This window comes from Onychomys torridus, chromosome 6, assembly GCF_903995425.1.
Source record: "Onychomys torridus chromosome 6, mOncTor1.1, whole genome shotgun sequence".
Taxonomy (NCBI): Eukaryota; Metazoa; Chordata; class Mammalia; order Rodentia; family Cricetidae; genus Onychomys; species Onychomys torridus.
This window is the reverse complement of record NC_050448.1, coordinates 116,920,127-116,944,537: the sequence shown is the minus strand read 5'-3', so window position 1 is coordinate 116,944,537 and position 24,411 is coordinate 116,920,127. Positions and strand designations below refer to the sequence as shown.

Here is a 24,411-nt window from a genome sequence, read left to right as displayed (position 1 = left end):
TATCTGTCTTTTATTTGAAACTTTGTTACAAATACTTTCATTTTAACTTAATGTCTTTTCATTTCTTGGACAGAAGGCTGGAAGCCTGTGCTCATCCTCACTGTTTATTCTTTTACAGAGAAGTCCATTGATAACATGCTCTTACGAAGCTCAGGAAAATTAAATGTGGGCACCAAGAAAGAGGATGGTGAAGGTACAGCTCCTACTCCTCGCCCCAAAGTCCTTCGTTGTAAATGCCACCACCACTGTCCCGAAGACTCAGTCAACAATATCTGCAGGTTGGTGATAGAAATAGTTCAAACTTCACTTTCACAAATGGTCACATATCATTTTAAACATACATTAATGTTTCCAAGAATATGATCTGAAGGATGGTGCTGTATTTAGAGAAATATCTAATCTTATTTTACCCTGAAATGGTATTTGAGACATCCCTTTTACCTAAACATAAGCAGAACACAGATCTCAGGCTCCTTACCAATGAACAAAAACTATTGTGCCTTTCCATATTCACATAACATAGATTTCATGTAAATATGCTGATCTTGTCTTAACTACCCATCATACTGATGCTGTTCATATTTTGCACTAGCAGATTAATAAACTACTCTGGAATACAGTTTTGTGATAAAGTTTATGTGAATCCAACAGATGTTAGGAGACACATCGTTATAGTACTACAACTATGAAATTGGAAATTGGAAAACATGTTTTAACAAAGACTACTGGGGTCCAGATATCTCCCTGAGTTCCAGAAGAGGCACCACCAGCAGCAGATTAATTAATCTGAGGGATTCTCTAGTAAATCCTCATACACGAAACTCTTTAGTCCATTCACTTTATTCTTCTGAGTCATTTCTCTCTCTACACAGCTTCAATTCTGTTCTCATATTAAGCTCTTCCCTGTACCTTCCTCTCTGGTCCTCTCATTGTTCTACGTAAGTTCCTTCCATCTTCGTTACCTCCTCTCTCCCCAGTCTAGTATAAATACACATACAATCTGCAATTCTCTGCTTTCTGCTCGGGCGGGGCAAGTCTGCTCTGTAGGTAGGAAGCCTGCATCACAGCTTGATGTACCTGGTAAATATGAAAGCCTTTTTGTTCTGAGTTAATTGTTAAAGGGGGAAGTCTAGAGTTACCAATAAGGCTATGAGAGAAAGAAGGGTTAAGCTTAATTTGCACAAGAAACAACTCCTTGTACCTAACATCTGCCTGACCTTGGCAGTTGTCTCCATATGAGTATTTACCTTATATCAGGAGAGTAGCAGGTGGTCTGGAATGTTTGTCTGTTGTCTGTCCTTGGAGTTGAGAAATATCTCAGATAAAATGCTTTCCTCCAGAGAGGTCCCTAACTAGGCATTGCTAATGATGGTAATTACAGAAAGACCTGAAATTAGGGTCTGGCTGTGTGACTGCTTTTAGCAGTTAGGCAATGTATATCCAAATACTCTAATTGTATAGGGGAAATTGTGCCCAATGAATGATTAAACATACTGTTGTAGGGATGGAAAAGCTACAATTCATAGCAGGAAACGACTAATATTCCAAAGCCAATATCACCAAGACTCCTTAAACCTTGGGTTTATCCTCTGGAAATGCCCTGGGCTTCTTCCAGGTATAGCTTTGTCATAGTCAGCTAAATTCCTACTTCATGCTTCTGCAGCCTGCCGGAATTTTTATAAAAGAAGAATTCAGTTTCAAATAATGTAAAGCATCTTTCTTTGTACTCATCTTTATGCAGTTGTATCCATTTTGCTGGCTAGGATATCTGTTTGTCTTCTAGACTAAGGGAAGAGTATGTAAACAGCCATAGCCTCTTGAGACCAAAGTAAGACAAGAGAGAAAAGGCTCAGCTACCCATACATCATGACTCCTGGGAATGACAGTGTCAGAGAAGCAGAGTGTGCATGCATTAGGAATGGCCATGGACTCCAAAAGTTGGAGTCCAGCAAGAATATCTGGGTAACTTCTTAGACCGTCATCAGAAAGGAGGACATATCAAACTGAGTTGAATGCTTTCACTGTTGTGGCGAGCTTTTATAATGTTTATCATGATAGGGAATCTAATACATGTTATTGTACTAGTATCCCTAGTCCAAAAATTACATATTTAAAATGTTCCCAAAGCACAATCATGATGCTACTAGTGGAAATTTCTTCACCTGACTTCATTCTTCACAGCCAGAATGAAGGCACACTAAAAATATTGTTTAAAATATGTCCCTGCTATGTTTATATAAGACACATAAGATATAAATAAATGTCATTGTTGGATATAAGTCCCATTCCCAAGATATCATATTAAGAATATGTAAATATTCTAAAACTCTAAAAGAAAAACAAAATAGAGCAGTGACCAGTGTTGGCTAGGGAACACACTGCCTTAAAAACAGAGAGGCTTACAAATGAAATATTTGTTTTTCACTTAGAGGTGCTGTGCTTTGCTGGGTTGGGTGACCTTGACTTGAGGGTGATTGGTAGATTCAGGCTTGCCATACATCTGTTCTTTCTTTCGGGACAGCAGCAAAGCAGGACATACAGGACATACTTTCTATTATGTGTGTAAAAGAACAACTTCCTGAAGCCTCTGCCTCCTGTGTTCTGATCGTTCATTAACCAGATTAAGTAGTAGAATGAAGCTCTGGTTCAAAGGGAAGCCATGCTTATTTATGGACGAGGGCCAGTAATGGAACGTGGTCTACTAGAGCAGGGCGGATGAGACACTGAATAGCTGGGTCAATAAGAATGTCCTAGGGGAAAAACAGAAATAAGAGTCATGGAAACTAAGGCTAGAGAGGGAGATAGTTAGGTCAACTACATTAAATGCAATTAGAAGTCAAATGTGACAGGGACTGGCAGTGGAAATCAGAACTTATAACAATCAGAGCAAGGTAGAGATATTTAAGGTAGAAGAAATGAATAACAGATTGATATGGGATTTTAATTATGTGATTGTCAACTTTTGATTTATTATAGCAAAGGAAAACAGAAATAAACTCCATAACAATAATGACAGAATCTCTCAAACAAATGTGAATATACCATTGCAGTCAGCATTGATGTGTTGACGTGTAGAAGTCAACAGAAAACTAGTATTTACTGAATGATCCTATGTTTACTTTCACCTATCTAAGTCATCACAAAATTCTTGTGAAGAACGCAGTATTTCCTGTTTATTTCCAGGTAAGAAATGTGAAGTTCTGCAAGGTTAAGTTATCCTTACTCAGTTTGATGATATGTTAAAAATTTGGCCAAGATTCCAAGTTATGAATTCTTGGTCAGCAGCCAACCCTGTTGGGTCCTCTGAAGACATTCCCTCTTGAGTATGATACTCATTTTGTTAGTGAGGAGCTGAGTCCAGTTGAAGTTTCTCATGTGTGGATCACAGGGATTGCCTTTGTTCTTTGTCTAAGGCTAAGAAGAAGCACATGACTTTGTCTCAGTTCTATGTGGCCATACTCTACTCTTTCCCTCCAAAGCAATATTTCTCAAGCCCTTTCTGTTAAAAGATACCCCACCCCGGACACACAAAGTTATGCATGAGTACTTGCCTAAAGTACACTCAAGATTAATTATTAAAACCATTCATTTAAAAGCTTGTAAATTATTTGTCCTTTTTAATTTTTTAGTAAGTTTCAACAGACATGGATTTATCATATCAAGTTGCTATACAAGTTTCCATTTTTGCTTTAATCTCTTCATAGACCTGCAGGGAACAGTTTACTGTCCTGACTTTTGGACTCGTAAGCAAAGCAGCTTTAAGTATCTAATGAGTTAGGTAAAATCTGTTATATGTTGTGTACCTTAAGGCTTTGTTGTATGATGAATTGCTAAATGTTTTTACTAATAAAAAAAAAAAAACCAGAGCCAGATATGGGGGAGAAAACTGAGAGATCAGAGAAATAGAACAAGCCACAGCCAACCTCACCTCACTAACTCCTCAGCTTCCAGAGAGAGAGCTACTTCCTGTATATTCATGCCTATATACCTCTCTGTGCCCTGCAATCTTACTTCCTCTCTCTGCCCAGCTACATTACTTCCTCTTTCTGAACAGCTCTATCACTTCCTGTCTATCTGTACAGACCTCTAGACCTCTATGATTAACTAGTGCTGGGATTAAAGGCATGTGTCACCATGTCTGGCTCTCTTTCCAGTGTGGCCTTGAACTCACAGATATCCTGATGGATCTCTGCTTCCTAAATGCTAGGATTAAAGGTGTATGCTACCACTGCCTGAACTCTATGTTTAATATAATAGCTGGCTTTTTCCTTTGTTCCCCAGATAAGCTTTATTGGCCTGTACAAATAAGATATCACCACACTTTGTACCAGGCAAAATTCCCTCCCTCCATTGTAGCATGAATCTTAAAGAGTCTTATTAATGAAATCAAACCTGGAGCCAGGTATTGGGGTGAATGCTGGAAGATCAGAGAGACAAAACAGGCCACAGCATCCTCACCTTGCCAGTTCCTCAGCTGATCCTGTTCCCTCAGACTGGAAGCCTCTGAGTCCGTATATCTGAATGGCTCTCAGCTGAACTGCTGTTCAAAGCCTAAAAACTTAACCAGCAAAAATGCTTAACCAGCCAAAATGTTTAACCAGCCAAATGCTTCTAGTTTCTTGTCTTCACACCTTACATATCTTTCTACTTTCTGTCATCACTCCCTGCGATTAAAGGCTCACTTCTTGGGATTAAAGGCATGTGTCACCATGCCTGCCTGTTTCTAACGTGGCCTTGAACTCACAGAGATCCAGAGGGATTTCTGTCTCTGGAATGCTAGGATTAAAGGCATGTGCTATCACTGCCTATCCTCATGTTTAATATTGTGGCTGTTCTGTCTCTGACCCCAGATAAGTTTATTAACGTGAACAATATTTCGGAGAACACAATACCACCACACTCCATCAAGCTGAATGTCTCAAGCAGGTTTCTTATTCAGCATCACTTCCACCACCCTGGAGAAAGCAATTCAAAAGGGAGACAAGAACTAAGAATGCTTCATACTTAACCACCATTGCGAAATCTCACAGGCTGTCATAAAACATAGGTGGGATTTAGCGGTTTTTAAATTCTTCAGTACTCTTGATTGTTTTACCAGACAACAAGGTCAAAGGTAGGGATGTGTCTCCTACCAAAGTTCATGTCACTTCTATTGCTTATGACATTCATGCTAGAGGATGTAGTTAGTATGTATAGATAGTTATTGAGCCATATGTGTGGTGAACACCTTTGATCCCAGTACTACATAAATAAATGTAGGGGGATGGTTGCAAACTCAAGATCAGCCTGGCCAGTATAGCAAGAAAAGAAAAAAGAATCATGACTGATTATAACATTAGTATGAGTACAGTGTTTGTAGCTGTAATCACAGGTTGGGGGCAAAGCCGTTGAGACTTCTCCTTTAAGGTAATGTCTGTCTTCTAAATGTGCTTCCAGATGTCATGTTGCTTTGGAGTCCTGCTTCTTGATTTTGTTGGTGGGACTGCAGACCATTACTTTAGCCTTGAGAATTGCAGAGTCTGACACAGTTCTTAGGTGGTTTTCACTATGTCATGCTCTGTGTCATTTTCCCATTTTAGCAAATGTCTCAGATTCACTTATGGTTTTTCTATATATACTTTCATCAGGTTTTTAAATCCCTTCTTCTTAGATATGGTCTTTGATAGTCACTTTTTTGTTCCTGTCTCATGACCATCCTCTAGTTCCTTTAATCCATTTGTAATAGCTATTACTGATTTTTCTTTCAGAGATGATTTTTAATACTTCCCCATTTAAATGATTGGTTTCTGATTGGAACTCCTTATGGGTCAGGCTGGCCTTGAACTTTCAGAGATCCGCCTACTTCTGCCTCCCGAATGCTAGCTAACTGTATGTCTTGAAGCATAGGAGTGATAGCAAAGCTAATATCCATACTAAATGTCACTAGAGCCATCCAATATTTCCAGTGTTGGTGGTCCAACTAAAAACTGAGGTTTGCTGAGTTTATCTTTTCTAGTAGGAGGTGATGATTTCAATTATTGTTACGAGAATGTTGACTCCTTCCCCAGAACCTGTGATTTAGTCATTACTCTGATATTTCCAAGTCAATGATCAAGAATTTTATAAGGAATAACTATTTTTGTACATCTCATCATCAGAAATAAGACTGAATGGGACTAATTTGTTGTCCAGTTTAATTGAAACTGAATTGGACTTCTTCAGATTATCCACTGAAGGAAGATTTCAGAGCAGAGAAGGAAAATGTCATATCTCTCAGACAACAATATTAATGTACAGATGACCAGTTCAAAGATGGGAGAGAGGAGTCCCTTTAAAGCGCTCTTAGAGATTATAGGGTCCGAACAGGGTAGTGAGATACTTAGTGAATGTACAATTGGGACAGTGTTAAAAATGTGTGCTTCATAGAACAATAAGCCAATCCCTAAATCATCAATGTCAGTGCTAGAGAAGGATGCTGTATATATAGAGATATTGTTCTTGAGGACAGAATCAAAGGCAGCACTCCTACTGGGACTTTGTCATCTGTTAACTTCATACCGTGCCCCCCCCCCCCCCCACTCACAGGAAAAGACAAAGAAGGGGACAGTAATATTACTGCATTCCTTCTAACTGTGGGAATCAACTTATCTCAGAGGCTGGGGAGGGGACCAGTAAAACCCTTAGGAATCTGTACCTTTGGAAACTGCCACTGCTCCTCATTCCTTGCTCTTGCTCAGTCAGCTGAGAACACCAGGCAGCTTCTGATTTCTAACCCTGCTGCCTGAAGCTGATGAATTTCTTTCCTGTAGAGTCAGAGTCTGTGTAATCCATGTGCTCCTCAAACCAAGACTGCCTCTCCTCATGCTGCCTCCTTTGGTCCCTGATGCTAGAGCAAGATCCACAAAGAAAGGAGCTGCCTTGAACAAAGCTGCGTGTGGCTTTGGCCACCTGAGAAGCATCTACAGGATCAAACAGCAGCTGCACAAACCTTGTGTACCATAAGATTACCTGTGCTGGAAATTTTGAAAACTTACTTTGTTCCCTTGAATGTGAAATAAGTATTTTCAAAGACAGGGTGTTCTCAGTCAGTCAGTCCTTTACAATGGATTCTGATTGAAATTTAAACTCAAAGGAAATTCAAGGATTTGAGAATTTGGTACAGCTTTGAAAATATGCAGGGCTGTGTACTGATCAGTGAGGAAAACTGTTAATTCTTGGAGGCACAAGCTCATAAACTGCTGGGCTATCTTGCTACCCCTATTTCCCTCACTGTAAATAAGGTATTGTTGCCGTCATTTTAGATGACTTATAAAATTGCTTTCTCTCCCTCAACAATAATTCATGGGGGAACTGGGTTCCAGGGGATTGTTCTGAACCCATTTAGGACAGAAATGAGAGGAGTTAAAAATCTCTGCAGTTCCTACATGCATACCAGCAAAGGGTTACTAATTTCCTCAGACTACCAAAGCAGGGGTACCACTTCTTGCTAGTATGAGTTCACTAGGTGACACTGAAAATCTAAAGCAGTGACTCCTTCCCACCCTCTAGATGTTTCAAACATTCCTTTTGGAATACTGTGTACATTTAAAGAGACACACACCTGAAGACCTATCTATCCAAGGATTGCAACACATGGTGTCACTACTTTGACCTCATGTAACCTTTAACTTGCCAAGTGTTTTGCAGTTTTATTGAGGAACTACAGGAATACCAGAATCCATGAATGATATTTTGAGTCCATTTGTCACTGGCTCTTCTCTGTCTGTGACACAGAAGGTCAGCACATTAATTGACAATTCTATTAATTGACCCTGTGCCACCGCCCTTCTCATTCAAAATCATTTCTGTAGCTAGACGATTCATCCTACATTCATCTCTGCATTTCACTTCTTAAAAATATTTTTACTTTGACTTCCTTTATGATTTTTCAATCTTATCACTTCGTCCATTATAGGAATGATGACAGCCTTGAGTACCTAGGCAGCAGAATATTAAAAAATAACTGATAGGGGGAATTATTCTTTATGACACCTAATGGACATCTTGGTGGTGGGCAGAGTCGGCCATCTTCCACTCTCAAGATCTGTTTGTTTCCATCTGAGCTTGCTACAGAGTTAAAACCTCTCAAGTGGTGCTTAGGCCTCTGGACTTGTTCTACCTGTTTCCAGTGAATGCCCTGTGCTAGACAGAAACTCCAGTGTAACGTTGATAAGTCTAGAAATTACATTTGCTGTGTTGTTTATAAATTACATTTGCTGTGTTGCAGATGATAAACATTGAAATGGCTCTCTCTTCCTTTCTTAGTCTCCATATATTTGATTTCTACATGAATTTATGGCTTATGGTATAGTGATCCTTTTCTCCAGGATACCTTTATCTTCTTCTACCCCTAATATGTACATACACACACATATGTATTAGATTTATTTTTATTTTATGTGTGTGGATATTTGACCTGCTTGTGTGTATAAGTACCACACCTACATACAATTCCTGGAGAAGCAAGAAGAGGGTTCTTGATATTTGGAACTGAAGTCACAGATGTTGTTAGCTACCATGTGCATGCTAGGAATTGGACTCAGGTCTTCTGGAAGAGAAACAATTTGCTCTTAATTGCCGAACCATGTTGTTAGCCTCCCTTCTTTGTGTGTCTTGCTCTCAGGTCTGCAAATGGATTTGTATATTTTTAAAGCTTAATTTACTCTCCCTAGTGTTTGTATTTGAGTTGCCAACAAATTTATTCCCCCTCTCTTTTTCTTAACCTCTCTCTCTTTCTCTCTCTCTCTCTCTCCCTCCCTCCCTCTCTCCCTTCCTTCCTTTCTCCTTCCCTTGTATTTTCTTTTGTTTTTGTTCTTATGAATTACCTTGATACTCATTTCTATACACTTTGATTTTGAGCAATACATTAAAGCATCTCAGATATAATGTATTATATTGACTACTCTACTGCCTAGGAATTAAAAATGAGAACTACTTTACATCAATAGTCTGAATAAATAGAAAAAAAAACATCAAAAACTCACAAGAGTAGTATTTACTCACATTGTTTGGAGTGAAGGTCTATCTTATTTATTGCCTTCAGTCTTGTGTGTTTTACACTCCCACTGAGGTTTCAGTGAGTTGACTAAGAAGCCCCAAAGAATTTGAGCATGGACTGTTCAGAGGCAGTTTTTCTTCAACAACAATATTCATGCATTTGACCTTAGTCTAACACAGATTTATCACTGGCCCTTCCTAGCCATTCATTAGTATGTTTCAACTCTGCCGTTCTAGTTTTTATAAACTGAGACATGTTGGATCACTTGAGACTTAGAAACTAAGTAAACAATTGTAAGGATGTTGATGATAACTGAAGGGCTAATGCATGGCAGGATGCTGCTATCACTAATTCGAGTAGACAGACCTACAAATCATGGCTAATACTGTTCTCACAGCTTTGTTCCCATGACCTTTTAGAACTCCATTGTCATATTTGTCTTGGACACTGCACATGCATATGGATGAGAAGAGGATGGGAGATGTGGCTTCATACTTTATTTCTAAGGACACAGATGGCAGCTTGTGACTTATATTGAGAATCCACAATATAACTGCTGGTTTATGAAAAGAATATAGCAGTTTGCATGCAGTCCTGTATAAACCAGTTACTATTTTTAGTTTAGTCCCAGGATAGCAGATAATAAGTGGAAGTGAAGTAAGAGGACTTCCATTCAAAGTCTGATGTAACTATTTCTATTCAACCTTAAGTAGTCGTATTTTCTAATCAAGTCAATTCCCCCATATGTAAACTTGGGATATTATTTTCTTCTAATTATTGATAAGAAAATTACATATCATTGAACAATTGAATGTTATTTTTATCTAAGGAAACATTAACTTTTAGTTATATCAAAACCTTTCTTTCTATTGTGCATTCTTATCCATGTCCAACAGTGTTTGCTACTGTGCATAACTGTGCCCCCAGCCCAAAGCAGAGTGCAAAGTTCTCAACCTTCACTGCCTTCACTGTCAGGAGTGGCTGACCCACTCAACACCATGCCTTAGATGGGTATACTGCACTGTGCCCAGTGAGAGAGCCAGCCCCTCTTCCAGCCTCCTCTCCTCTCTTCTCCTCTCCTCTCCTCTTCTCTCTCTCTTCTCTCTTCTCTCTCTCTCTCTCTCTCTCTCTCTCTCTCTCTCTCTCTCTCTCTCTCTCTCTCTCTCTCTCTCTCTCTCTCTCTCTCTCTCTCTCTCTCTCCCTCTCTCTCTCTCTCTCTCTCTCTCTCTCTCTCACACACACACACACACCCTTAGTCTCCTTACATAAAGGATGAGGATAGTACTATTTTCCTCAGGTTGTCTGTCTGGAGAGGTGATAAGTTTGTAAGAGTGTAAATGCTTTTGAATGGTAATCAATGACACACAGACATATTGATCCTTCTGTCCCCTGAGTTTCTAAGTGACGGGGAAACTATATATGTTGTGTGACATTTTGATCATCTTCTGACAAATGGAGTCGGGGCAGAACTAGCCACTAGATAGAGGTTTGGAGGTCTGTAGAGAGAGGGACAGGAAGTGGTAAGGCAGGGCTGAGACGAGATCTTTTGGGTGGAGGAACAGAGGTAAGAAGTCACTATTGACTGCTTCCCTGCTTCTCTAATCTTTCAGGTTTTTACCCTGATATCTGACTCCTGGTATTTATTGATAAGATTAATTAGATTTATATTTCACATAAGTTTGTAATGATTGGTGCATCCATTTTCATAGATTCAAATATTGAGATGTCCTCAACAGTTTGTAGTCTTAAAAAAAAAAAATCAGTAACTTTTTCCTGTTTGTGATGAAGCCAGTGGTATTAGGTTCATCTTATTTTACTAAGTTGTGTGTTGTTGTTTTTTTCTCTTTAGCACAGATGGGTACTGCTTCACCATGATAGAAGAAGATGACTCTGGGATGCCTGTTGTCACCTCTGGATGTCTAGGACTAGAAGGGTCAGATTTTCAGTGTCGTGTAAGGAAGATAACTTGAGTTTACTTTGTAACCTACATTGACTAAATTTTCAAAAGTATTCAAGCAAAATAAAATAATCCTTTTGTTGTGGCTATCCCATGTTTAATAGTTTGTAAAATATTTGAAAATCCTTAAAAGCCAATTCTCTCTTCATTTACAAACCATGTTTTTGAATGAGCTATTAACATATTACTTAGCTTCTATTTAGACCATCTTTAAAAATCCAGATTATCTTTTGTTTAAACTTAGACTAGATTATTTGTTTATTCAATGTATGCTGCTTACTACAAGTACAATAATATTTTATACTGAAATGGCAATGTTGTAATGGTACATGATAATTTGAAATACATTTCCTGATGGAAAGTAACATTTTCAAGATTTTGAGCAAAATTATTAGAATTTTTAATGTGTTCTCTAGTGACAATCTGTTAAAATTTAGGTGATATGATGTTGAAATTTAGAGGAAACCCACTAATAGTTGTTTGCATTCCATTTTAGGACACTCCCATCCCTCATCAAAGAAGATCAATCGAATGCTGCACAGAAAGGAATGAATGCAATAAAGACCTACACCCTACGCTGCCTCCACTGAAGCACAGAGGTGAGGCAGGTGAGGAGGGGCTTCGGCTTACTGAGGACGAGCACTGGACTTTTCTCCTTGCCAAATTCATTGGTGCCTTGGCTCTCTTTGCCTTTACTTTGTTTCGTTACTCACTGCTGGAGTAGAGGGCTGAGGCAAGCTGACAATCATGAATGTCATTCACCAAATATGCAAGCAGATCTTGGTTTAGTGGCTGTATACAGCTTCATTCTTAGGATCCTTGTCATTCTGCCTGTCCACATCTCTCCCCAGAAAGCTCTTCTCTGGAACACTTAGAGTGTGCTGCTGGAGGTAGAGAACACATAGTACTGCACACTCACTCATAATGTATTCTCACTGAAGCCTTCAAGCTTTTCACATTAATTCATAGAAATCCACATAAGAAACTCAGCTTTCCTTATTTCTTTTTCAAGCAGTATCCTAAGTATTATGGATACAGAAATAGATGAAGAAAATATTGAAATTCTGTGGTTTATTGATAAGCATCCACAGTTCATGAACCAAGAGAAATAGGCAATGGATTTAACTACAAAAGGGGGTTGTTGGGGGCAAGAAAAGGGAAATACAGAATAATGCTGGCCTCAAGTACAGTGCTGGGTGGTGAAAAAAGATTTCCTTGGTCCCTGTGGTTTCATTCCTGTCACAAGTCAGAAATGTAATGAGTAATAAACACACAGTCAGCAGCTCACAGTGTAGTCTGGGCTCTGCATCTACATAAAAAGACCAAGAGAAACACTTTTAGCCAAATTATAGCATCAGAGTGAAAACATTCTGGGTTCACGTGCTGGATATTCATTGTGATCTATGGTTAGATTTAATTGTAGTAGAGGAATATTCTCTTTGGATTCCTAAAAATGTAGAGTTGTCCTTAAAATTGGAAATAGAATATAAGCTGTGGTTTCCAGAATAAGCAAAGATTCCAGTCTTTACATGTATATGTAGGACATAGAAGAAAGAAACTTAATACAGTTGTAGCCTATTTACGTTTAAGGACCTATCAATTGTTTTTGACATTTATTAAGCAACATGTTCCAAACAATATATGTGCTAATTTTTACTCCTGTTTGTGATGGCTTTTTGGACATACTTCAGTTGTTCAAGCTTCTATACTCCTTTTTTTATGGGACATTTGTAACAATTCTGAACTGGATAATTAAAAAAAATCCTACTTTCTGATGATTTTTATTTAGTCTAATGAGAAGCAGCCTACTTTCATTCATATTTGCAGGTAGTATATGGATCATAAGTAAGTGTTAAATACATATTTTAGATGAATGTATCATATCAGTAATTATTATCAGATCTGTCAAAAAAAGTTTAATAAGAACTATGAATTATTTAAAGGCAGACAGCAACATTGTCCTGCAACTTCAAATGGTCTAAACTAATACAGACACTCAAAGTAAATAATGGAAAAGAAATGTGAATGAAAATGTGTGTACATATGTATGCATCTGAGGATGGTTTTGTGTAAGGGGTGATCAGAGAGCAAGAGAATTATAACACACATGACAAAATGTAAGTAATGTGAATTATGAGTGAAGGACATATTGGAATGTTTTGTCAAAAGCTGAAATTATTTCAAAATAATTAAAATTATTATATTGATAATGAATTAGAAATTGTTTGGTCATTTTAAAGGATATTTGATAGTATTATGAGATGATTTGTAATATCTGTCCTCTGAAGTAATAGTTTGACATCTAAGAATATTAGATACTATCATAATCAAAGATGTGTGTGTATTCATTGCATAATTGTATGTGTTATAGAAGATCTGCATTACAACAAAATTTCTTAATATCACAACAGAAGGTTGCTTTCTAATTAGGATGTTTCTATATAAAGTACTGTGTTATCTTTGAAAACATCTTGTTTTGGGAACTGTTCACAATATTATAAACAAAAATAATTTAGCCAGCATAGTGGCAAGTATTGTAATCTCAGCCCTTGGGAGGCTAAACCAGAATGATTTGAAGTTTGAGATAGCCTGGTTATATAGTAATAATTTCTCCATAAAATAAAGAGAAAAGAATCCACTTACAAGATGATATTGTCTCCTTTGTGAAATACTCTTTTGGTTAACATTTTTGTTCATTGAAATGAAACTGTAATGAATAGCACATGTGCAGCTCCTGTTAGTAATTTGTTAAGTATGTAATGATTTCATCTATTTTAGTCAATTGGTCCTTTAATTTTTTCATGGAGCATATACTACTTTTTATTGCAAAAATCACATTTGGGTGAGAGAAAGTCTCTTGCCAAAATTTGAATATGTCTATTTATATACGGGTACAGCTGGGAAAGCATCTTCTTGGACTGGTCCAAGTCATCTCTTAGAGCCCTACTCCTACCTTTTCAGCTACATAGCACTCATCACTTTTCTCAGGGGCCTGCTGTACCTTTCCTAAGGCTGCTAATTATGTTACTGTATGACTGGGCTTGGTTTCAACTCATTTTTGTTAAAATATCCCTGAACCACCTGAATAAAAATCACCTGGCATGTTCAGTTACAAAAAGATATTTTGAATAAGTATTTCTGGGTTTAAAGTCAGTAAATACACGTTGATCTCTTAAGACATTCACATAACGCTTGAGAAAGCTTGCTTTAAGCAAATCTGATTTGTCAAGAACTTGAGTTGATACAAAATGAGCAATATTTAATGATCCGTAGATTAAGAGCACTGAACAGTCTTTGAATCAGACATTTCCATTTTAATATTTTATTTCCATTTTGTAAAATTAAGGTACATTGGTTAAAAGGCATTTTAGCTTAAAAATCTCTCTCTCTCTCTCAATATATCTATATCTATCTATCTATCTATCTATCTATCTATCTATCTATCTATCTCTCTATATATATCTTTAAGCCAAAATATAATTAATATAATGTACAAATTAATATAATTGTACAATATAATTAATATAATGTACAACATCTGAGGAGCCCTTATGCTTTGTATTTATCAGATAGCAGCTTTGGTTATAATGAATTAGATTTGTTTTTATTTCCTATCCAAAGAATATTCCAGATGCTAGATGAGAAGAGCTTACAAACTCACCACCTGAATCTGGGATCACATGAGTTCCTCCTTGGCTATTGGGCTCAGGGACCCATTTGCTCCTCATATTCCTCTTGTGTCAGGTCAACTCCTTCTGTAGAGGAGACTCATGCTATTGAGATACACATCTAGCTGAGTGGATTCATCATAGCTAAGCACAAGTTTGGAGTACATGCCAGAGTCTAGCTCTGGATGAGGGCACAGTGTGAAGATGGGTGGATGCAATAGCAGCGATGGAGGAATCAGACACAGGACATTTCTTAGTTTTATTTTAGGAGAGATGGACAGAGGAAGCATATGGGAGTCATCCCCAGTGGGACAGGTCCCAGCAGAGGATGTAAGGAGTCAGTGGGGGAAGGAAGTGAGCCAGGCCATAGTGGTCGGGAGACTCTTGCAGCCTGACTGACTAGAGTGTTTCTTTATTTATACAGAATTTAGTAAGCAAGAATACATTAATGATATTCCAAAACATAGAACATATCATTTTTTTTGTTTGTTTTGGATGTGTGTTTCACTTCTTTTTGCTCATCTTTAATCATCATTAATAAACTATGACAGAACAGAGTTACCATTTCCAACTTTCCTCAAGTTTTGACAACATTAATAAACAGAGTTACCATTCTTACTCATTAACCCTATAGCCCAATTTTTAAGAATCCAGAGGCATATGACATCCTGTTCTCACGCTGGTAGCTTTGGTTGCTTCAAGGACACTATGGTTGCTTCAAGGACACTAGACCAAAACAGAAATCTTCAAGCTTCTCTGGGCACTTTGCCATATCCCAAGTAGTGTATTATTAATTCTTAATACTATTATTATTAAATAACTCTTGGTCAGAGTACCCCCAAAAAATCCTCAGGCCAAAACTGCTGCACTTATTATTCAAACTCTGGCATAACATAATGTTTATATCTTTATAGCATTTGTCTATATATCTAATCTTGGTGTTCTGTTGTTCCTTGGTCATATGACATTACTGTTACTCCATATTTGCTTTCTAAGAGAGGGAGGTCCTCACATCTCATACTTTTATCATCTTTGCACTCCATACTTTTATCAATATGTCTCTATGTAGGGCAGAATTGTATGCCACATATTTGTCTCAGTGTACATTGGGAAGAGGCTTTTAATTTGAACTGTGACCAATTCTTCTAGCCTACCAAATCTTGTTGACCTTTTAAATTTTGCTTTGTTTTGAATATCTTATTTCTGTGTAAGTACAGGGAGAGATGTTTCAAGAATGTCTCATAGCCTCATGAAGAGACCTCTGGCTTCTTTATGTGTCACAACCTCCAAGGTGTAAGGAAGAACTTTGAGTAGATAAGGATATCTCCCTAAAAGCAGGGGAAATCGTATGTTCAGGATTTTCCTGGGGAAACTTAAAAGCAACATTCCTGGGAGAAGGCATAAATGATTCATAAGGAGTTTTCCATCAGTCCAATATCCCCAAACTGTACAAATATTAAAAGTGTCTCAAGTATGCAGCAGGTAGAGATGAAAACCAAAGGTGACATGGCAGCCATCATGAGGCTCAGCTCTGCTGGATCTTTGTCAAGCAGCTATGCTGGCTTTATAACTTCTGCCATTTCATTCAGATATGGCTGTGCTAGTATATATGTGCTTTTTCTCATAGCATGTTAAAGGTTTTTTTTGTCTGTATTTTGCTTATCTTGTTTTAATCAAACTTTGGGGAAAGAATTAATCACTTTTGAGTAAAAATATGTGCTGTTTTGTGGCTTTCTTTTTCAGACTTTGTTGATGGACCTATTCACCACAAGGCTTTACTCATATCTGTGACTGTCTGTAGTTTACTCTTGGTCCTCATTATCTTATTCTGTTACTTCAGGTAAGCATTAGACAGATACATGGAGTTTTGCCCTCGTAGTGAGATTCCTACCCGAATATTTTTTGCTGCTTTTGCCTGTCGGGTTTTGCATCATGGCTTTCTCTGTCCCTAGATGGTAGGTTTATCTGAAAATGTCTTACCATTGACAAAGACTTACCCCAGTGAAGCTATTAATAGAAGCTGTCTCATTTCTGTTTCAGACACCACAACCACTCAGATAAATTTTTCATCCTTAAGGAAACATGGATAAATGGAAAATTTAGTGACTAGTTATGACTTGGGTTTAATTCTAAGCAAAGAAGAAACCATATGGGAGTCTGAATGCTTTCAGTAATTCCTTATTTCCTGACTACAAAATTCCTCTAGTACTATAACATTTATAGAGCAAACATTAAAATAAACTAAGTTTAGTTAAAAAAAAGTTTTTCAGTCAAGAACTTATTTTCTACTTTGTGAAATATAGTGGTTTAAATGTCCATATCACTTGAGCATCCTATTTAACCATAACATTTTATAAGTTCATAAAGTAGTTGATTAAAATAAAATTTGAAGATATTACAATAGTGTGTTTTAAAGTTTAACTTCATGTCATGGTTATTGTATTGTCTTGTACATTTTTTTAATGTGGAAGAGTCTCCTTGCATACTTTTATAAATGAAAAAAAAACTTGTATATTTAATTACCTAGGGAAAGTAAAGGAAATGCTTCTAGGAAACTGATATTGGAGCTATTTGGAAATACTAACAGGATGTAGTCTGCTTGTATAGAGATTGACAGACAGAAGAGAAAAATTATACATGATTGAATGAAAAACATTCCAAGGGTAGCAAGTAACATTTGATCTTGTGTTTATTGCTAAATTCCATGATTAATGTTTGTCTGTGATGTTTTATATCTGTCATTGTATTTAAGTTTTTAATACTATCTCCCTCGTCCATGTTTAGGTATAAAAGACAAGAAGCCAGGCCTCGGTACAGCATTGGGCTAGAGCAGGATGAGACTTACATTCCTCCTGGAGAGTCACTGAGAGACTTGATCGAGCAGTCTCAGAGCTCAGGAAGTGGATCAGGTCTCCCTCTGCTGGTAGGAGAAGAATATAACATGAATTCCAAGGAAATGTGTTCTGAGGGGGAATGTCTGTTTCACCTTACAGAGCAGTAGACAAGAAGGCTCTGTTCCCATTGGGCATCAGATCTTAGCTGCGGGGCTTCCTGATAACATTTGACATACAGATGGTGTTCTGTAATATAAGTGTCTGGTTAAAGCTAGACCCTCAGACATCCTGATGAAAGTGAGTTAGAAACATTCAATGTTTTTTGGTGAGGAGAGCCTTACTGTACTTTGACCTGGCTATTGAAGGCAAAAGTGTTACTGCCAACATCTGCAAAGAAGGAAAGCTGCAATTCAGCTGCAGGCTGAGGTTTCAGGCTGAGGTCTGTGTCATTCATTCAGGAGAGGTTGAATTTCTGATAGTAGGGACTGTCAGCTTCAACAAGAATATATCCAAACAACATATCCATTCCAAATCCAGGTCACATCCTTGCCTAAGAAAAGTGTTTGACTCCTTTATAGACCACAGAGGAAGCTTTATTATTTTAGAGTGCGGTGAGGTATATATGAATATGTGTGGGTGCACACATGTCATGGTGTCTTTGTGGAAGTCAGTCAACTTGTAGGAATTGGTTCCTCACTATGTGGTTATGGGGGATTGAACTCAGTCTTAGTGGCAAAGTCACTCACTGAGCCATCTTGCTGGCCCCTCAGAAACTCTGAAGATTGACTGTCTGACTTCAGTCTCTGATTCTGATTTGCATGTCTTCTGGACTTGTTTCATCTGACAATCTTGCATTTACCTTCATACTTCGGTTTTGAGATCAAACAGAGAACAACCTATGCAAGTTCAGCCATGTTAGTCACCATAAGCAGAATGATAGTACTTAGGACTTTAAATATTGCCCAGGTTCTGATGAACAAACTGGTTTTTTTTATTATCATTTTTATGATTTAACTCATGTGTAGCAATTCTAATTACACTATTTGTAACTCTTTAGAGTGGTATTTTATTGTTTTTTTAAAAGTGCAAATAGTGAAACCCACTGGTACTAATCAATTAGATGCTTCTGCTCCTGAAAATTTAACTGATTTGAGCTTAGTTTCTCCTAACTCATACTATGAAGCTGTTGTTACCTTTCTATATTCTTTGAATGCTGCTTTTAATCTTTGCCCAGATGCAGTAGTCTAACACCTCCCATTGTCTGTAGATCATCTTTTCTCAGCTTCATATGAATAGTTTTTAAACTCTACCTGACTCCTCTCTTTCTTCCTGCTCTCTTGCCTGCAGCCTTAGCTCCAGCATTGCCTCTGAGCAGCTCTTCTCCAAATAAAATACATGTCTCTATGTTTTCAAATGCAATCACTTTGGAGAACATTCTTCTAGTTTATGGCTCAAGGCCATAATACCTTTCAGCACTTCAAAGTTACCTCAGCCTAGAGTCTAGGTATCTTTTGTCATGACATTGTCCTTTTACTACTAACGTCGCAATTTAAATGATGTACCTTTCTTGGGGGTGGGATATACTCCTTTGTATTCGCTTCCTATCCTTCCCAGAGTCTCTCCAACCCATTAAACAGGATGCTCAGTCATTTGTTGTAAAAAGCCTTCAGTTCTAGGGTTTTACCATCAGCAGGGACCTTGTTTCTATATCCCAGCCCACCACCAATGTTTGCCTTCTCTCTGTATCTGCTTCTTATTGCTGCAGTAAAATACTGGAGAAAAACAAATTCAAGGACAATTCTTCATTTTTATTTAATTTTTTTCATACACTATGTTTTGATCATGTTTTCCCTCCCAACTCCTCCCAGATCTTCCCTACTTTCCTACCCACCCAACTTCATGTTCTCTCTTGTTCTTGTTCTCTCTCGAAACAGAAAACAAAACATAACAAAGCAAAATAAAGAACAAAACAAAAAACTAATACTACAAAAGACCCAAACAAAGCAAAAGCCCATAAAAATTCATGGACTATGTTTTTACTTACTTATTATTTATTTATTTATTTATTTATTTATTTATTTATTTATTCATTCATTCATTCATTCATTCATTCATTGTTTATTATTTATTTGTTGTTGGACAATAACTCTTAGGCCTGGGATCTGCCCTGGAGTGTGATTGATATACCCAATGACATTCGATTGGAGAAAACTGATTTTTCCTTTGTCAGTAGGTATCAATAGCAAATAGTTTCTTGGTTAGGGGTGTGACCCTGTGTCCACTTCCTACTCCTAGTGCTAGGATTTTGTCTGGCTGGAATTTGTGCGTGCTGCTATAATTTATGTGACTTTATATGTGAATCAGTCCTGTTGTGCTGAAGACACTGTTTCTTTGGAGTAATTCACCAGTTCTGGCTCTTACAATCTTTCTGCCTTCTTTTCCACATAGATCCCTCAGCCTTGAGCAAAGGGGTGTGATGAAAACATTCCATTTAAGACTGGGTGCTCCAAATTCTCTCACTCTGCATATTGTCCAGTTGTGGGTCTTTGTGTTAATTCCCATCTGCTGCAAGAAGAAACTTCTCTGATGAGAGTGAAGAGACATAGTTATCTATGGGCGTAGAAATATGCCATTAGAAGTAATTTGTTAATATTTTCCTCTGGCAGAATAATAATAGTAGGGTTTCCCCTAGGCCCACGACTTACCTAGCCTGAGATCCCTGGCCACGTCAGTGGTGTCAAATGTGGGTTCAGTCTCATGGACTGGGCCTTAAGTTCCATCAGAAAGTTGTTGGTTACTCCCAGAACATTTGCTGCTGCTGTGCCAGCATCTCTTGCAGGCAGGTCACTGCTGTAGTTGACAAGGTTTGTAGCTGGTCATTACTGATGACTGCCTTTCTCTTCTGATAGTGTCCTAGAATTGTTAATAGTATTGCTTTTCTTGCTAGATTGGCTGGATTGTCCAATCCAGAGATTATCCTTTGTAAATGTGTTCCTGTTAACTATTTGTAGTATCCACATGAGATAAAAAGCCATGTATTCACTAATGATGGAGATATAGTCTAAGAAATGCATCTCTAGTCAATTTTATTGCCATGTGAACATAAAGGCATGTTTTTACACTCTGTTACCACTAGGGAATTTAATCTTATAATACCATCATTGTTTATGCAGATCATGGTTGACCAAAAAAATATATGTGTCACTTGACTGGACTAAAAATATATCCTTGCATTAATTAAGGATATAGACTCAGTTAAATTAATTAGTTAGTATATGGAGAAGCCCAATTCCAGTTCAGATTGTGAGCCTCTAGAATTCATGTTACTGACATTCTTAACATGTGAAGTAAATGTTAGTTGACTAAGGAAATGTATATTGATAGCAGCAGAGAAAAGAGGCTCCCAAGAGATGGAGATCCATGAAAAGGTAATACAATCTAAGCATTATGGCTAAATTATCTAGTCTTAAGATGTGAGCTTGAGATAAACATTAGAGCAGAACAGAATAGTAATGGAATTGTTAAGGGAATGGTGCTCATACCCTACGACTGATTGGTTACTTATTTCTTAACACAGTGGGAAATTTTTATGCTTCATCTATATACATATACATTGACATAGCATTTTCCAAGTTACTTTTGGAGACCTCTCTTTGTATTTCTTCCCTTTTCAAAAAGAAATGATATAACAGAACTATTTGAAGAATTAAGATATAATATGATTTTCTACTCTGTATAGTATATATTTGTATAATTTACTATATAATATTTGGAGTATTATATATATATGTATATATATGTTATAAATAAAACATTATTATTTATATCCTACTTACTTGACATTATGTAGGAATACAAGGCAATTTGTTTTTTTTTCTAAACTGTAACCCAGATTTTATTTATTTATTCTTATTTTATATACATTGGTGTTTTTGCCTTCACATATGTGTCTGTGTGAGGGTGTTGGATCTCCTGGAACTGGAGTCACAGACAGTTGTGACCTACCATGTGGGTGCTGGGAATCGAACCTAGTCCTCTGGAAGAGCAGTCAGTTCTCTTAACCTCTGAGCCATTTTGGCGGGGGGTGTCTCCCATCCAAGTACTAACCAGGCCCAACCCTGCTTAGTTTCCAAGATGAGACAAGACTGGGTGCTTTCAGGGTGGTATGGCCATAGAAGCAAGGCAGTTTCTTTATTCCACATTAAACTCTTAAATTTGTATTTATTTTAATTTTTGTGTGAATTTCTCTGTGTGTGAGCACAGGCTCTCATGAGCAACCATGCTATGTACTGTGGTGGATAGGAGGTGGTCAGAGGGCAACTGTCAGGAATAAATGCTCCCCTGCCAACTCACTGGATCTGGGAATAGAACTCACATCATTATTCCTGGGCACAGGAGCTTCTAACTACTGAGCCATCTTGCCAGATCAACATTAAAGCTCTTGAATGAAGACTAGTAAGTCTTTCTCATATGTATTGGTTCAGCCTAACTAAGCCAAATATATGTGTATATTTGTGTTTGTTCATACACACATTTGTGCATGTTACTAACTTAGTGATATAGAGTATTGAACACTGATTATAACAACCTGTTTTCTTTTCTCCATGTATGTACACAGATGTATACATTATAGAAAACAGATGTCTAACCATTAAATGAAATAACAATATTAGAATAGTGATGCACTCCTTGTATTATTTATATATATGTGTATATATATAAATACACACACACACACACACACACACACACACACACATATATATATATATATATATATAATTTATAGCCAGTGCACATGAGATAATTCTCTTTTTAGAATCACAGTTACAATAATTAAATATTACAGATGTATCTGATCATTTTTCTATGGCAGATAGCCAAGACAACTAGCTAATATAGAAAAATGCTTTGTTTGGGCTCATAAGGTTAGAGGTTTGTCTGTCATTGTCTGCCCTCTTTTTTGGGCTTATGGATGCAAACTGAGGTGAAAGTGAATGACAGAGCAGAACTATTCTCATGGCAAGGAAGTGAAACCAGAAATTGAGAGTCCTATCATTCTCTTTGTTGGCACATTCTCTGTGACCTACAGAGCTCCTACTACACCCCATGTCTTATCGTTCCCACTTGCTCATACTTGAACCAAGCTGGAGACCAGACGTTGAGCACACAGACCTCTGGGTGACACTTCAGATAGAAATTATATCAAATTATTGTAAATTTTATTTGCACACTCAACAAATTGTGCATGTGATTTAGATTGAAAATTTATGTACAGAAAGAGAAGAAACATTGGTGAAATCGAAAACTGAAATCAGTTTTTTAATTTCAAACATATGTTCAGGTTCTTTGATGACATGATCTTAAAATGTGAGTAAAATTCCGTTTCCAAGTCTAATTTAATGGCCGAGTGTCTTGGAGTTCTGTTGTTTCCATCCCACTGACGGAACACACTGCTGTCAGTGTGTTCACTAGAGAAGATCTCTCATTGCTAGAAAAGAAGCAGAGCTGATGTTAGGCAGCATTCCAGAGACTCACAGAGCAATGCTTGTGCATCTGTAAAGTGTATATGCTTTAATAACTATGGTGGGTTTCCCTCCAAGTGGATAACTAAGTGCTTCGTAGCTGTCTCTCAGCTGCCTAGTGCTCTCGTTGAAGCTTCTCTCTTCTTGTCAGATGGCTGTTTCTGTCAACTCACATTTTTTTTGGAAGCTGCTTGCATGCACTTCCTATTTTTATTTTTTGTTAGGTAGCATTATTTCCTTCTTGGGTCTCTGAGGGAGTTGAAGATCAGTTAGTTATAGTTATAGTTTTCCTTGTTAAGAATTTCAGAAAAGAAACTCACTAGAGGTATTATAAATTTGAAAGACATTATAAGACAGTTCCGTTAGTAATATAAGTTAGGATAGAAAGTGAATCAGGTACATTTTGGACTTACCAAAATAGGATAGATAATGGAATTATTTTCTCTGAATTTGTCAAATACAAATGGACTAGACATTTTAGTTATAACTTTTTTCCTTATTAAAATAGAAAAGGGGAAATGTGGTGATACTATATTTGTAACATGTGATTTTATTTGTATGTTAATAAAGTTGCCTTGGGGTCAGAGCAAGCCATAGCAGAAGCTGGGCGGTGGTGGTGCATGCCTTTAATCCCAGCACTTGGGAGGCAGAGCTAGGCAGAATCTCTGTGTGTTCAAGGATACAGCCAGCATGGAGACACACGCCTTTAATCTCAATACCAACCGTAGAAGACCTGGAGGTCTGTACAGACAGGCAATGACAAGGAGGACATGTGGCTGGGTTTACAACCAATGAGAAAGCAGAACAGAAAGTCTATAAAAAAGAAAAAAACACACAGAAGTAGGTCTCTTGCAGAGAGGAAAGACAACAGAAGCAGTGAAGGGTAAGGTTTTCAGCTCTCAGCTATTGCTCTGACCTCTTGGTTTTAACTCTGCAATTGGCTCTGTGTTTCTTATTTAACAAGACGGTTACATCTACATTATACCAAAGGTTGCCTCATCCCAAAGGCCTAACTCTGTGAGAGGAAGGCTACTTTATGCATCTGCATGTTTGCTTATTTCCACCTCAGCTTTGTGCTTCCTAGACCAGCAGTAATTCTTTGATTTTTAAAACCTTAACTTTAGAAAAAAAAAATACCCTTTTGCAAAAGGATTTCATTCTATGATCAGTGTCACTAACAGTTTTAAGAATGAACTCAGGACCTCTTAAGTAGATATTATCACCCATCATGGAAACACAAAAGAATCCTAATTAAGGAACCTGCAGAATAATATCCGTATACTAATCCTTAGAATCTGTTATGTGGTCTAGCAGGAGGATTTAGGCTGCTAGCCCATGGACCAGGTGGTGAGAAAAGTCTAGATTATGTGGATTGATGATCACAATTGGATGGTCCTAAAAATTACAGAAC

General features: G+C 37.5%; 1 protein-coding gene across 9 annotated transcripts in view; it reads left to right on the top strand.

Annotated features, from left to right (window-relative positions):
• Positions 1-24,411, top strand: part of Bmpr1b (bone morphogenetic protein receptor type 1B) — a 237,793-nt gene that overhangs the window by 189,591 nt on the left and 23,791 nt on the right. For 6 of the 9 annotated variants that reach the window (XM_036190529.1, XM_036190525.1, XM_036190526.1 and 3 more), the window contains 5 exons: positions 119-278; positions 10,866-10,968; positions 11,470-11,581; positions 16,385-16,481; positions 17,426-17,564. In XM_036190529.1, the coding sequence (XP_036046422.1) occupies positions 136-278; positions 10,866-10,968; positions 11,470-11,581; positions 16,385-16,481; positions 17,426-17,564 (594 nt within the window). In that variant the 5' untranslated portion in view covers positions 119-135. Of the gene's footprint in view, positions 1-118; positions 279-10,865; positions 10,969-11,469; positions 11,582-16,384; positions 16,482-17,425; positions 17,565-24,411 lie in introns of those variants that run through there. The other 3 variants (XM_036190524.1, XM_036190533.1, XM_036190532.1) reach the window with 3 other exon arrangements.